The following is a 15677-nucleotide window of genomic DNA, read 5'->3' as shown; positions in this document are numbered from 1 at the left end:
CCTGAAAGCCTGGAAATGCCCTGAAGTAAGAAGTTTTCATAATAATTTCTATTCAGTATTAAGAAACTTTGGGCAGGAAATAATGTAATACAGCAAGCTTGCAAATCTAGCCAATTATAAATAAATCTCTCTGTTTTTCAAAGGGCATGTCTGCAGTTCAAACACAAGAAGTTCTGAGAATCCGAGAAAAACAAAGTTGCCCTTCACACGGATACTAATGTGGGGCTCAATCTGGGGCTTGTGTTGATTGTCACTGCTCAGCTGAAGAAAGTTTTGGATCACAGCCACTGTTTCAACTGGATCCAAAATCCTGTTTTACAATCAGGATGAAGACCTGTTGTACTCTTTAAATTATTGTGGAGAGAACAAGCTCCAGGTTGTACAGCAAACTGGAACTGGACTGGTGTCTGTGATACAGGGACTTTAAATACCTGATGAAGTGATATCTGCCCTTCATGATGACAGTTCGCAGCCTCAGCATTTTTCTGGCACAGCCTGCTGACATCATCCTGTGACAGGCAGTCTTGTGCTGTACCAAGCACCAGGCAGGATCCTCCTATGTCCCAAGGAATTTAGGTGCAACCACACCACAATCAGCAGCTATAGTTGAAGACCATAAGATGACCTTCACAACGGCAAGGCAATTTGTAACTGTGCTGCTGGTCAAAGACATATGCACAGCAGACAGTTTGCCTGCTTGGGAGTAACAGCAGGTATTGTTTCTGCTGAAAGACTAGAACAAAGTATCTCTGCAGTGGTGCCAAGCTCTGTTGGACCATAAAGTGGAAAACTGATAGCTCAGGGCAGAGGAGTGGAGTTCTAAAAATGCAAATGCAGATTCTTTCACACAGCAAACGTATCCCCATTTCCTTGCCACTCTCTGCCACGAAAATGTTGTTACCTGGCATGCAGATAGAAATTTAAGCATTTGATTATTACACTTATGAGTCATTAGGTTCTCCACCTCACTCCTTTCTGTGTGCTGGAAAGATGTCATGATGGAGGAAAAGCTGTTTCTTTAATCTCAGAACAATGATACTCATCAACAAGTAAAAAAAAATCAAGATTTGTTATCCACAGAACATGATGTTGATGAGGACGGAGAGTATTAGACAAAACGTTCAAACAGCAGTTCAGCTGTTCAGTCTGACACAGTTCAAAAGCACCTGACCATCAGAAATCGAGAATTCAGTACTTTCTGAAATGTTATCTCCCCAGAAGGCATCTAGGTTTCAATACACTCTAAAAAAAAGATGGATTCATTTTGAGCATTTAGTCCTAGGAGTTTGGTTCAGACATCAGAAACTGAAAATCCATTATAATCATAATGTCAAAATGCTGGACTAAATTGAAAGACAGCTTAGAACCGATCCTGTTATAATGCCTTCTACATGTCTGAGGAAAAACAGCCACCCTCTTGCCTAAATAATACAGTAATTATTACACCTTCTGCATTTTTCTTCTGGTGTTTTATAGCTCAGAAAAAAAAAAAAAAAAAAGACAGCTACAAACAGGAGCCAGAAATAGCTGAGCTACAGGAGACTGAAATCCCAGCAACATGTAAATACCTAGACTTTTTTTTCACCAATGCTCTCTTTTGTTTTAACCTGATTTCTGTCATAGGATTGGCAGAAGAAAAAGATCATTACTGGAAGCTGTCATGGGGGACTGAATGCCTCTAAAAATGAATACACAGTGGTAGAAACACAACTGATGCCTGTTTGTAGAGAATTAATGGAACAAAGGCCATTCATTTCTCTACTTTGCCATCAAACGGACAAATGACAGGCACTTTCAGTCCTCTCATGTGAATGTAAAATAGCAACACAGGTAAAAATCTCTTTCTGGAAATTATGTCTCTCAGAGTTTTCAAATTAACATGCCAAATTAAACTGCAGAAAAATGGAATCTTGTCAAAATAAGCACATGACACCCAGTGTTACTGGTAGCAAGCATGGATGAGCATAGTCTCTAATACTAGAGCAATGAGTGTTGCCGGGTGCAAAATCGCAGGCCATTTTCTTTTAGGGCTTCAAACAGGGTGGGAAAGAGTCCTGGCCTTCTGCTTCCTCAAAACTGGAGTTGATTTGAAGGGCCTCAGGAGGGCAGGTTCCAATTTCTCCACAGTGCCCCAGGCACGTCCCACAGGGGCTTTGGGCCCCGAGGCAGTTTCATGAACCTTCAAGAGCCTGCTGAGGTGACCAACTAATCCATGTTCTATAAAATCCATATTTTACCTCTATCGACAAGGTTTACTGTGTCAGTGAGTACAAATCCATGCACCAAACACAGTGAACAGTGTTAAGTGACGCTGTTACCCTGATTAGCTCTGTATTTTGGGCTGAGCTGGAAACAGGAAAGGATTCACACTACAACACTTTGTAAATGGAAGGGAGATTCAGAAACTGTCCATCCTGAAATCATGATAGACAGGCAATATAGTACAGTCATCTACTTAAAGGAGAGCAGATTTTTCCACTCTTCTGACATGATGCACCAGCCAGTGTAGCCTCTATCTCTGACGAAAAAAACAGAAGCACAAACATGTATATACATAGCCATTTAAGTAGGTGTGCATATAGAACATAATAATTTGGTAACTATACAGTGGGAAAAACTATTTAACAAAATCTATCTTCATTGCAGAGAAGTCTGCAAAAAATTCTGCGAAGTAGGATACAGGAAAAGATCAGGTGGGTATGTTTCAAACCCCTGTATAATGACAGATGTTTCCATTTATCACATTTTTGTATTTATATGTTATTATTTCACCCATTAAATCTCTAAACCCTACCAAACAAAGAAGCATATGACCACCCAGAAGGTAAGTTTTTCCTTACATTAACAATGTTTTTAGAATTAGTGAAACTGAATTCACAATCAATTTCTTTGCCTATCACAGATTTATAACAGCAAATAAGTAACATCAAAATAGTTAGCAATAATACTTAATGCTAATATTTGAAACAAATATGTTTCATTTGTGAAGAAGCTGTATGAAACTATCCTCAATACACTTCTGGCAAAATATTCTTAACCCAGTGTATTCACTGCCTCAGTTTGAGATGAACAATAGCTTTGGAAATTCAACTGAGTTTTGTTGGCTACAATTTTATTGCGATACTGACTTCAAAAATAAACAAGCCGTAGCAAGCCATTGCACTTTATCAAATAATCCTTTCTAATGTTTTTTAAAATCAGCAGTTTTCAGCCTGCATCCATAGTCCACTGAGGTCCATAGACTGACCACTTTTGTTACAGGTACTTTTCTCTGTCTGAAAGGTAACTAAGGAAACCAAGCTTGTTGTCAGCTGACTTGAATTCACTATGCAGCTCAGCAGGAAATAGTCTTAGGAATCAATAATCAGAAAAGTTAAAAAATACCTCTAGTAGTATTTGGTAGTAGATCTGTAAAGAACAATTTAATACTATCACAAATAGCAAACATTAAGATAGGCATTTCTGGGATGTAGCTCTCTTTAACTAACAACCCGTAAAATTGAAAGAATGTAATAGAGAAAGACTGACAGTTTTGGGACAAGAAACAAAAGTGCTTTTTCCAATCCTGGACAACTTTTTTGTAGTAACAAACTTACTTAAAGGTCTTCTTAGAAATGACCACCTTTTTTATCATTGGATCTAATCCTGCTGTTAGAGCTGTAATATGATTCATTCTGTTATCCCACCATATACATGAAATAATTTCATGGTCTTTAATAAAAACAATAACAACAGCAATAGTAGTAGTGGTAATAACAATAATACTCATACAATTAGGATCAAAGTTAGTTTTTCAACAGCAGAACAGTCTGAGACTGCTGTAAAATTATTCCAGGTTTATGCTGGAATAAGAGAAAGCAAAAGTAAACCTCTTTTGCCTTGGTTCTTTGGAGAAATTTAAAAGAGTCAATAGGTCTTATATACCTGCATGTATAAGAAACCAGTCGGTGTTTAACACATCCCAGACACACACCTCATAAATTTCTTGGGCTAGTAAGACTGTTTTTGACTCTTTAATAGGCACCATTCAACTAAATGTTGCTATTAATTCTTTTTTTCATCATTCTTTTTTTCAGGTTTTTGCAATAAAATTTATACTATCTTTCAGAGACAGTGGCTACACTTTTTGCCTTTGATGGCAGACCTTACATAGTTGCACACTTTCAGCAGTTAGCTAAAAGGAAGTGTTCTGGTTATGGACATTTTCAATGTCTAACCTTTTAATATGAAAATAACATAAGCTTTTTAGAGGCTGTCACGATTTTTCACAGAGAAGGGACTCACATTGTCCTGTGCTGTGGCTGAAACTTTTGAAGCAAGACCCCCAGAAAAGTACATGAAAAGAGTAAATGCCTGTGAGAATAGAGGGGAGGCAGCGATTCTGCATGGAGAAGGAAACTGTCATGTTTTCACTTTCCTGCTTCCTGTGAAGCTGGGATTCCTGGCCTGGGGACGAAGAAATGATAGCAGAGGAGAAGGGCCATTCCTCATGTGCAAGTAAAAGAGACTGCCCAGACCGCAAGCATCTCGTCCATGAATGTGACTTCAGGAAAGCAATACTCATTTACATCAGATAAGGATTTGGCTATATTGATGGGACCTACTTTTTGGAAACACTGCACAGCATCTTACTGTCTGGCCACACATTTAATAAAAAACATAACAGTTACTTAAAAAAAAATCCTAATCTGATACCATACAGCAACAAGCAGATTCTGCCATTAGTACTGGAGATAGAAGCCTTGGATAATCCTTGATCACCCATCTGAGAAAGCAAAGACTGATTTTCTTGTTCTTCCTTGCCAGAGCTAACAAAAGGAACGCTTGTGGAATTTACACGAGCAGAAGACAAAAATTAAGTTGCGAGGGAACCAAGTATGAAGACTATGGTAACAGGAAGAACAAGTGAAAGGGATAACAAAAATAGAAAAAGTCAAAAATGAAAATAGAATATTTCACCTTCAGCAGAAACAGAGAGAGAAATCCAAGATTTTTTTGATTGTGGCAGGGAAACCAGATAACAGGAAGGAGTTTTTGTTTTCATTAGTGAAAGTCCCAGTAGGTTTCATGGATTACTGTTGTTTGGGGCACAGGCCGTCCGGAGCATGAGGGGCCATGCTCCTCTACCTAGTGCTGTAACCTGGTCAGCATTTGTCTAGAACCCAAAGTGTGAGGGAAGAAAGAGATGCACTAATAAGCAGCTGCTTGAGTGAACAAGCAAGGGAGAACACCCAATTAGAGATACGGCAGGCTTGACCTGGACATGTCAGGAAAGGTCACAGTCCGCAACCAAGTGAAGTCATCAGGTCAGAGAGGATAAAAAATGTGTGCTGACAAAGGAAAAAAATCAGATGAATTGACAATCACAGATATGGAGAAGTCCACACATTTACCAAATTACAGTATGATTTTGGTGAGCACCGTATAAGGCTGGTTCTTCATTAGAATGTTATGTGATGAAATATGATAGAAATTTTCTTCAGGTTTTCCTGAAGAATTCCTGAATTTCCAACAATCCACTGATAGTACTATGGTCAGGAATAACCCCTCTGGAGCAGGAGCCCCTTGGAAAACAGAGAGTGGCGGCAACTGCCTCTCAATCTGACCACTCAGATGACTGAGAAATGGATGCTCCAGAAATTAGACCAAATCCTTGTCAGAAGCAAAGGCATTCAATTTAACTATCACATTTTTGCCTGAAAACATCCACCTTATTTTAAACTTGCTAGAAGTTTTAGTAGAACTTATTAGAACAGAAAGAAACTAGAGGGAGGGGGGGAAATCTACTGCTACTCAGTTTAGTTCCTGTAAGCATGTGACAGCAATTTTCATTCCTTCTGAAGAGCCAGCCACTTCCTTCTGCTTGTGCAGCCTTCTCATACAAGAAAAAAAGGCAAAACTCAACAACTTTCAAACCTGCAAAAAAATGGAGAAGAGAGCTAGGACAGGCACAAAAGCTTCAGCTCTTTCAAGCTGACTAAAAAGAAAGAGGTAAAGAAAAAGAGAAAGAAACAGAGCAAGAAGGAGAGAAAAAAAAGAGAGAAGGAAAGGCAGAAAGGAGGGGAGAGAAAGAAAGGAAAGAAAGGAAAAAAGGAAGAAAGGAAAGGAAGAAAGGAAAGGAAAGGAAAGGAAAGGAAAGGAAAGGAAAGGAAAGGAAAGGAAAGGAAAGGAAAGGAAAGGAAAGGAAAAGGAAAAGGAAAAGGAAAAGGAAAGGAAAGGAAAGGAAAGGAAAGGAAAGGAAAGGAAAGGAAAGGAAAGGAAAGGAAAGGAAAGGAAAGGAAAGGAAAGGAAAGGAAAGGAAAGGAAAGGAAAGGAAAGGAAAGGAAAGGAAAGGAAAGGAAAGGAAAGGAAAGGAAAGGAAAGGAAAGGAGGAAAAATCCAGAAAAGATCCATGTTCTTTCCTTTTCAGAGAGATTAAACATCAGGTGTGAGCTGGAAGAAGCAGAGTGGAGAAATCAATGTTCTAACACATATGCTCAGTGCAGTGATTCCCTTTTTTTGTTGCCATGATGATACAAAGTGTGACAAGAAAGGACAACCTTGATTTCAAATAAAAGCATAATATGAGTTATTTTAAAAGAAACAGAACTGTCAATTTTTCTGATGTAGAAATGTATCATTAAGATAGTCAATATGCAATACTATAAACAATGAATTTTTACTGCTAATAATAGGGACAGAAGTTTTTTAAAGCTGTTGCCCTCAGTGATTGTGAACGTGAGCAGGAAACTCTTGGTTTAACTTCAGTGTGAACAGTCAACAGTGAGTCAGAAATGCTGCTTCCGCAAAGTATAAACAATTTCTTCTGAGTTTCACAGGTGCAACTAAGGGTCACTGGCAAAGTGAGCTCAGTAACTCCAACTTTGTAATTCCAAATGCCATATGCAGGAATTGGTTATACCCTCAAAAACCCAATAATGGATTTAAAGTACAGGAATTTATTTTTAGAACAGGGAAAATTAAACATAAAACAAAGACTTCAGCTCAATAACTAGTATTTAAACAAAGGCTCATAAATATGCCACTAAGCTATCGGTAATTCTAAACCTCCAAACAACACAAAAAATGGAGAAATAAATATAGGAGAGGGATCTTGTAATTTCCAAATGTTGCATCTTTTCAACAAATGCATATTTGCCAATGAGAGTGAAAACCAGCACCTTTTAATCAGGAAAGAGTACTGAGGCACACAGAAGGCAATACAACTAACTCTTCATTTCTGCCATTAATAACCTCAGGAACACAACAGGCCATGGGATGGCCCAAATCTCGCATGCTAAGAAATACCCCTGTGGTTAGTTCAGAGAGCTGACACAATTGTTTCATTCACTGGGGAAAATGCACTATGTCTACATATGCATACACCGATCTTAATGTCACTTTCACTAATTCAGGATTCTTGCACAAACTGTAATTGAATACACATGTTTATATGTTTTATAAAATGTTCTAGCTGAAGGACATGCAATTCCTTCTTGGTTGCCAACTACACTGTAAAAAAGTCATATCTAGGGCTGTGACAAGAATATATTATAAAAGTCCATATACTTCTCTGCAATAAAGGCCCAGTCAAATAACACTTGGATCAAGGCAAGCGAACTAGGATGGCAAACTTAAAGTTGCTTTCAGTAGTTTTGCTCTAAGCAATCCAGAAAATATCCCTCTTCATCCCTGAGACAGTGTAATTACTTCTTGCAAAGAACCTGTTAACAAACATAATTCCACTTTTTAATCTTCAGGATCTTAGACTGAATACAAATCTCAGGAGACTGCATTTTTTGCAGTTGTGACAAACCATGCCTTCATATTATTACAGCTGTCTGCTGCACTGCCCCAAATTATGCAGTTCCAGAGACATCTCATGAAAATATTGTTGAACTCCCAGGATCATTATGAACTCTCAGAAACTACTGAGACCTATGACTGTTATGTTTAAAGTGTGTTAACCATTTTAGGTAAGTGGTAGCCTGCAGCTACTACTGCAAATGCATAGAAATAACTTCTAAGATCATATTTTGTCTCCTCAGAAATTTACATACATTAACTATGCTTACAGAAGAAAGCTTATTCACACAAATGTTACAGAGAAAGAATTCTCCACTTTGTTCTTCCATAATACTACAGTTTTCCATTCTTTTAAAAGATCCTTTATAGAGCCCATGGAAGCACGTTGCTTTCAAAGCAAGTTCACCATTAGTTTTGGCAAATTTCATACTGTTCACCTTTCTGGACTGCTTAGGTAGTATTAGGTATCACTGTGATAGATAGTAAAGCAGCGCTGTCTTAAAGTACACAATTAGGACAAATCTAGTTATGAACTTTCTAATGCAGTACATCTAGTGTTGTAAAGATATGATGGGCTAGCAGGGATGTACTGTGACAAGAATACTTTTAGTTGCTTTAAATTTAACACACTCAAAAATATAAAATTAGTCACTATGAGGAATGCAGCATGAGCATTTGTACTTTAACACCTTCTTTCAGCCATCCTCAAAAATCATGCAGTAATTGTAAAGTATATGGAAAATGTTGATGAAGAAACTGAATGCTGAAGATCATGGAAAATATAGTAATTGTGTTTATGCATTAAAAATTATTCTACCATTTTAGGGTATATAAGGGAAGGGTTAGTTTAACTGAAATTCCTCAGAGACACTACTGCTAGTGTACTTGTCTATTTTCAAAACTTACCTTAACCACACAGACTGTTAAGTTATAACATGAATCTTCATAGTTGTACTAGAGCAGCTACCTTCAGCCTTCCAGGAGTAACAAGTGTCATGACATACAAATGAGTTTGTTTTAGTAGTGGATGCTTATGAGCTCTGTTCCTAAGGGAAGGTCTTCTGAGAAAGATATGCTTCATATTTGGACCAAAAGAGTAATCAGCCTGACACAGAGCCTGAATGCACTGCTCCTAATTTCCAGGCTACTATAGGCAAAATACTTTGAATTATTTTCCCATCCAGATTCCTGTGCCTCCAATTAAGTTCTTAAAAGATTAAAAAGCACAAAAGAAGAACGAAATTAGTCTGTCTCATTAGGCAATCTGGGATTTTGAGAAACTTGTGCACTTGGCTGAGGTCAAGAGGTCTAGATGATTGCCTTCTTCAAATCACAAATGAGATTAGCCCAATAACTGCCTACTCTGTTTCATTTACTGCAGGACTGCTTCTGGCTCAGAACAGAAAATCAAAGAGAAAGGAAACAGGGAGGAAAGCTTTCAAAGGCATGTAAAGTGGCTGAAAATACACTAGAGAGCCAACAATACATCAAGTCTAGACAGATTTGAAGGAGACTGTGCACTGGAACATGAATCTAGACTGAACCTTTTCTGAGATTCAGGTGTGTTCTTAATAGACATGTACTTAACAGACATGGCACAAATGTCCTCCCCTCCAACAGCATGTAGCCTACATGTAGTTCAGGACACTAAAGTCTGATGCAGATAGGTTCAAAAGGGTAGCTATATATAAGTAAAAGCACAAAGGTGTCATAAAAACAAATTAAGACGCCAATAAATTGGGTGAATGATCAATAGATCTCCATGCACTGTGAAGTGAAGGGTTACAAACTCCCGATATCTCACTTTTAACAAACAGGATAGCTGAGGCCCAAAGAGATGTAGCAGCTTGCTTAGTCCTGTAGCAAATCAATGTCAGATTTTCCAGTTTAGTACCTCATCTAATGCTATGTGATTTGTGATTTACAGGGAGCAATAATCCTCAAAGATAATGTAATTTCATAGACTTGGAAAACTTTGGTATATCCAAGTTAAAAGCTAAATCATTATTTTCTTATAATGCTTTCAAATGAGATCTGCTACTGCAGCTAACTATACAAACCAGTTCAAAAACTGAGAATACATACCTCCCCAATAAATCCAAGGAAACTGCATAAAGTGAGAAAATAATCTTTGAATTTGTGCATCTCTTCCAAACAAGACAGAAGAAGTCAACTTAAGAGAATGAAAACAGGTGATTAAAATGAAGACCTAAAATGATATAAGTATGGAGGAGGAGAGAGAGTGAGTGCATGAGAGAGATGTGAGGGGAGGAGTCATGAAGAAAGGCATTAGGGTAGCGCTTCTCTACTTACTTGGCACAAGCCACTGATGCACATGTCCAGGGATTCAGTGTAGCACCGAGTCCCATCCAGAACCTTTGGTGCCAGCTCCACAACCAGAGCTGCTCCTCTGGCCTGACACTTCAGCGAGCATGGGTTGTCGGGGTCATTAGACACAGGAAGCCACTCATAAAACTGTCCTTGGTACTTGACGTCATTGTGAGCAGAGCACTGCTGGGCACGAAAATCACCTGCTTCTGGTGGGCAGTCCTGCAGAAAAGAAAGAGGAAAAGGTCAGTGGGTCTATTCGGGACAGCCATTGGCAGTATCATGCAGCCGGCTGCATTCCACAGCTGCCAGATGTAGATAGTTTTTGTTTAGACAAAGAATTCTGATTGAAATAGCTACAGCTACACATAATTCAACTGGATATTATACCTTTCTTTCTTCTTTCTGCAAAAGTATTGAAAGAACATCAAGACCCTATGTAAATATGCTTAAGACATAAGAAATGCACTGTACATGTCTTAACCACAGCCCTGAAATGCTGTTGAATCTCTTTTCACTTGTGCACATATGTGGAGAAGTGTGTGCACAGCCACCCTCTTCCAGCCAAATTTTCCCCTTTGTTTGAAGAGAAAGAAGAATTACATTATTTAATTGTTTGTTTATTTAAGCTCTCCTCACTAGCTTTTTTTTTCCTCAGTGACTTAAATCAGTTGGTAGGGCAACAAGAATCAGAAAAATGTGATACATCTTTGCATTTCTTTAACCTAAGATTTCATAACTCACATAATAAGAAACTTACTGCTATTTCACTGGGAAGACCTTTAAAAAGACCTTTTGTTAAAGCTTCAGGAGGTTTGTGAGACATATAAACCCTACTCTGAACCCAGTACACCTGATATAAAAAACAAAGATCACTCATACTACTTAAAGGCATTTGTTGATGAGAATGTGAGGCTTTTTTTACTCACATATACTTTCTTGCCATCATTTAGCACTGAAAACCATGAGCCAAGTTCTCAAGAGAGCAAGAAGAGCTTCAAAATCATGAGATTTCAGGCAAAATAAACATGAGTTCTTTTTATTTCCTTTCCAGTTTTTGATCCTTGAAGTTTTCCTGTGCAAGCAACCACAATGGCTAGAGATTTATTTTTTTTTTTAGAAGTAACCTGAATTTCTCACATAATTATGGGAATACAGGAGCTAAGCTTTAGGAAAAACATTAAACATCATGAGAACTGTAACAAAAACCCAAATGTTGGCAATATGGCTACCTCAGATTATTAAGGTCCCATAGTCCTCCACCTTGCTGCTGTAGAAATTTGCTCCTCAATGATACCTGGTCAAATACCAGGTGAAATGAATACCTGTTATACCCTTTGCTTGAGGACTATAACTTTTTTTTAGAGAGAACCATAAATGTCGATTATATTCTTGATAAGGAAGGCTTTTGGTGTATATACAACCACATAACTAGACAATATCTTTATAAGATGCCTGTATTCTCTGTTTGTCCTCAAACTACTTAATCCCATAGAAATTCAAGTACCATTAATGACAACCTTATTCACAGACTTCTTATCCTCCCAAGTAGGAAAGTCTTGGTGCTACTGAGGCAAAATATCTCTTCTGAGGTTTAAATAGTCACCTCTGTTTCTCAGACCTTTTTCTACACCTTCGTTCACTAACACTTTTCTGCTTCTTTTAAGTAGGGCAGATTACTACAGCTTTCAATACGAATGGCATGGGGGCTGCATGTCACTTTATGACATTAAAGGATCATTGTTTATTATTAAGGTCTAAAATAAAACCTGTCTTAAAAATCAAGCTTTCAAATCTCCTCTTGAAGCAAATTGGCAGAATCTTGGCTATAAATTTGTCATTTGTATACCCTTGGCTCAAAACCAGGATAACCAATCTGGTGTCGCATTCACTGTGTTGTGGCAATGTGGTTATGCCCATTTCGTTTGAATGTTGAATGATGTTGGATCATGCCACTCCAAACATTTCTTATAGTGAAATATATGCACATATGAGCCATGGCCTTAAGCCACAGATCTTGAGCTAATTTGCTTTGTACCATGAGAGCAAGTTTTCAGTTAATTTGCTTTGTATTTGAGTGTGGTGCAATCCAAAAGCAATGGGTCAAGCTCCAGTGAAAAGTTCTGCTGTCTAACTACAAGGGAATAGTGTTCCTGCTACAAAAGGTTAAATGGATTAAGGCATAAGAGAAAAAAAGGATTTGGGCTAAGTCTTGCTCTAGAAAAATATGTATCAGAGAGAAATAATCCAGAGCTCATTCATCCTTTTTGAAAGCGGAGGCTGAAAATCCAAGCTCGTAACTGGAATTTTACTGCTGGAGGACTTAGACAGCAGACAGTTTTTCTATTCATATGTTATGGAAGATTAAAAAAAAAGTAAAATGTTGGAAGTATTTCCCTTTGATTTTAAAATCTCCTGAAAAACTTAGAGGCTCTTTTTGTAATCTGGGCAAACTGTTGATACAGGACAAAGTCTGGACAGTACCACAGAGTGAAGAGAGCAGAAAAATATGTGGGAAATTCATTATTCCTCTATAGCTCTGTAATCAGAGAAAAAGTGGTCTTTATGTTCTGCTTTTAAACAGAGGATGAACAAAACAGTTACAGCTTGACCCAAGACCTGGTTTAGCTCTATTTTCTAATAGAGAAGAGACAAGCAAAGAGGAACACTGTGGCCTTATTTCCTGCCACAAAATCTTCTGGTGCATACCCTTCTCTGAATTTTTCTGTCCATAAATGAATACAGTCAGGTCTATTGACTTGTCTTAGGCTTGTTGCAGAGATTCAGGCTAGCTCTCTTGTTTGGTTCAAGCTTGGCTCTACCTTCAAACCTCCTGGCTTGCAATAGCTTTATTTTTACAAAGACAGAAAGGCCCAATAAAGCACACAACATACAGAGCTCATAATCCTGCTTTGTACAGTATTCAATACCATGTTTGTTGTGTTGGATTTTATTTTTAAATCAAAGAAAGAAAAAATGTACAGTCAACATAACAAGCTTTTGGGACACGGCAGGTGACCAGGACCAACGTTAAATAGTTCCAGTCTTTGATATCATGATCAAAATAAAACAATGGATTTAAACAGTAGAGCTTGTGTTTAAAAAAGTTTTCATGTGAAACTTGAAGCCATTCAAAAAATACATTCAAGCAGTCAAAAATGCAGACATGCATACTTATCTTGGCACACAGATATGAAAAAGGATCACAGTCTGGCCCACCACTTTTCTCCTACTGAAATCCTGAATCCTAAATCTACCTGAAGGCCTTAAAGATCCCCTTCCCTCGGTGGGGAACTTTTCTTCCAGTTAGGAAAGCACATGTATTTGCACCTACACACTTAACACCTGCATAACCTGTGTAATGTTTTTTATACCAAAACGGACAATATTAAAAAAAGTAGTGGTCCAAATATTACCCATCATTAGACACAGGTCACTGAGACTGAAAAAGTAGGAACTGTATAGAGCTTGGCATGGTTATTAATCTCTTGTCTATGGGGTTTTTTTTGCTTTTTAAACTTACTATTTATGATTTGCACTATATGTCAGTGGGGATCAGAGCCTTTTTGTGCTGGGCTTTGTGCAATCACATAAGGAAAGACAGTAAGCTCACAGCCTATAAATGAGTATTCTAGTTGCTGAAATAACAGGTAAGGAAAAGTCAGTGTTTGTGGCATATTTGTTCAAGCAGTAAATAGCTATTTTATTCTAAACAGTTTGCACACCTTTAGATAAGAACATCTGCTGTTTTGAGGCAGTCTTCCTGTGCCTCATTTCTGCAGTGCTGGCTCCTGGGGAGGCAAAACTATACACTCTGAATCTACAAAGTCTTTTCCCCTTTTAAAAGAATTCAGCCTGCTTTAGTATGTGCACAGGGGCTTGGTGGAAGGGGATCCTATACAGCTGCCAGCTAACACTGCTTCATTGGTCTGAGTAAAGTTATGTCTTACTCCACCTAAGGGTCTGATCCTGGAAGCTATCTAACAGTATGCAGTTTGTCTACCTGCACAACAGGGTGACAGACAAGGGTGCTCACACTTTGAGACAGACAGAAGTGACGGGATGAGTCAGCATAGCAGTGAACCCAAGGTAGCATATCTTTGCATGGGTTATGTAATTCTGTGAGGTATTTTGCTAACCACATCTGCATGGCCTGTGTTTGGCTTGGAGCATGCGGCAGCACTGGTATCTGGCTGAAACAGCACTACAGTCCTGCTTCAGGTCACTCCAGCTTTGGTGTTATACTCGAATCTTACCAGTTTTGTTTTCTTTTGGAAATTATCTGGGGGCCCCTGCAAACATGAGGAACCGCTGCCATTGCACTCCTTGAAGAATGAGAAAGAACTAATAAACTTGAAAGTCTCATCTAAGTCCATTTATCTTCAAGCTTCCTATTCATTAAGACTTTTTAGGGAAGAAAATTTCCAGTGAATGGGAAACAACTGTTCCTCCTCTAACTCTGTGAGTCCTAGAAGGCTGTTTCATGACCTTTAGCTTGTGAAGGCTCATGAGATATTCCTAAAACACTGAGCCTGTGCTGGATACCTATAATCTCCATTCATCCTATCAGGTCAAGATTTCCTCCACTGCAAGGAAAAAATGTATCATTTTAAAGATGATCAGAAACACCTTTGATGTATGAAACCTATTTTAAAATAAACACAGGAGTTTCATCTTCACCTCTTAGGCACCTAATGCTGGCCATATTATTATGGCTTCATTCTCTTTCTCACATCCAAAATTTTTTTTTTAACTTAACCTTCTATTTGACGCTATTGTAATTCATAAGGTCCATGGAGTTTTGCCATGTTTGAATCCCATTCAAAACAATTTCTATTAATCAACAAACCAGTGGAAAAGATAAGATGAATCCCAGATGTCCCTTGATGGTGATAGGTAGATCAGATTTCATGGGACAAAAGAGGGTCAGGCTTTTTAAAGTTTACTTGGTGGGTGAAATGTGGAAGATCATATCTAAGCTGCGATAGGTGGAAACAGTTGAGGAACCTTAAAACAGTTTACAATATATGTGCTTGTATATTTGCAGAGGCCAAGAATGATTTACTATAACTGGAGCTTTTCCTCTGTGCAAAAAATGACTAACAACTGGACTACTCTGTGAAGCATCTGACAGAACAGCTTATTGAACCAGTTCCATGAAGTACGCACGGCGTTTCAGTTGCACCAATTTCCCTACTGAGAAAGAAAGCCTGAGGTCCGCAAGCAGGGGCTTGCCCAAGACTAAATAAGAACTTTATGTAAAAGTACAGAGACTTAGGAGATCTAGGGATTTAACAGAAGCTCCACTCAGCCTTGAAGCCTTGTTGAGTGCTCTGCTTGATTTTTCTTGCCAGATTTTTCACTAGTCTAGTCCTGTGAACTAAATAGGTTAGGATCATGCCTATCTGCTTATATCAAGAGAGGCTCATATTAATAGCTTTCTCTGACAACGCCAAGGCACTGCAATATTGGAGAGAGAGCAGCGTGAGATAAGTAATATGAATAAAGTAAATGGGGGAATATCAGCAAATGCTTCTACTCTGTATTAAATAAACATGGAGTGG

At 38.3% G+C, this 15677-nt stretch overlaps 1 protein-coding gene across 1 annotated transcript in view; it reads right to left on the bottom strand.

The window, feature by feature from the left end:
* ADAMTSL1 (ADAMTS like 1) overlaps window positions 1-15677 on the bottom strand; it is a 518348-nt gene that overhangs the window by 147525 nt on the left and 355146 nt on the right. The window contains 1 exon segment of the mRNA XM_068422922.1: window positions 10099-10335. Within this exon segment, the coding sequence (XP_068279023.1) occupies window positions 10099-10335 (237 nt within the window).

Source organism: Nyctibius grandis, chromosome Z, assembly GCF_013368605.1.
Source record: "Nyctibius grandis isolate bNycGra1 chromosome Z, bNycGra1.pri, whole genome shotgun sequence".
NCBI lineage: Eukaryota > Metazoa > Chordata > Aves > Nyctibiiformes > Nyctibiidae > Nyctibius > Nyctibius grandis.
The sequence above is the reverse complement of the archived record's forward strand: the minus strand, read 5'-3'. Positions and strand labels throughout refer to the sequence as shown.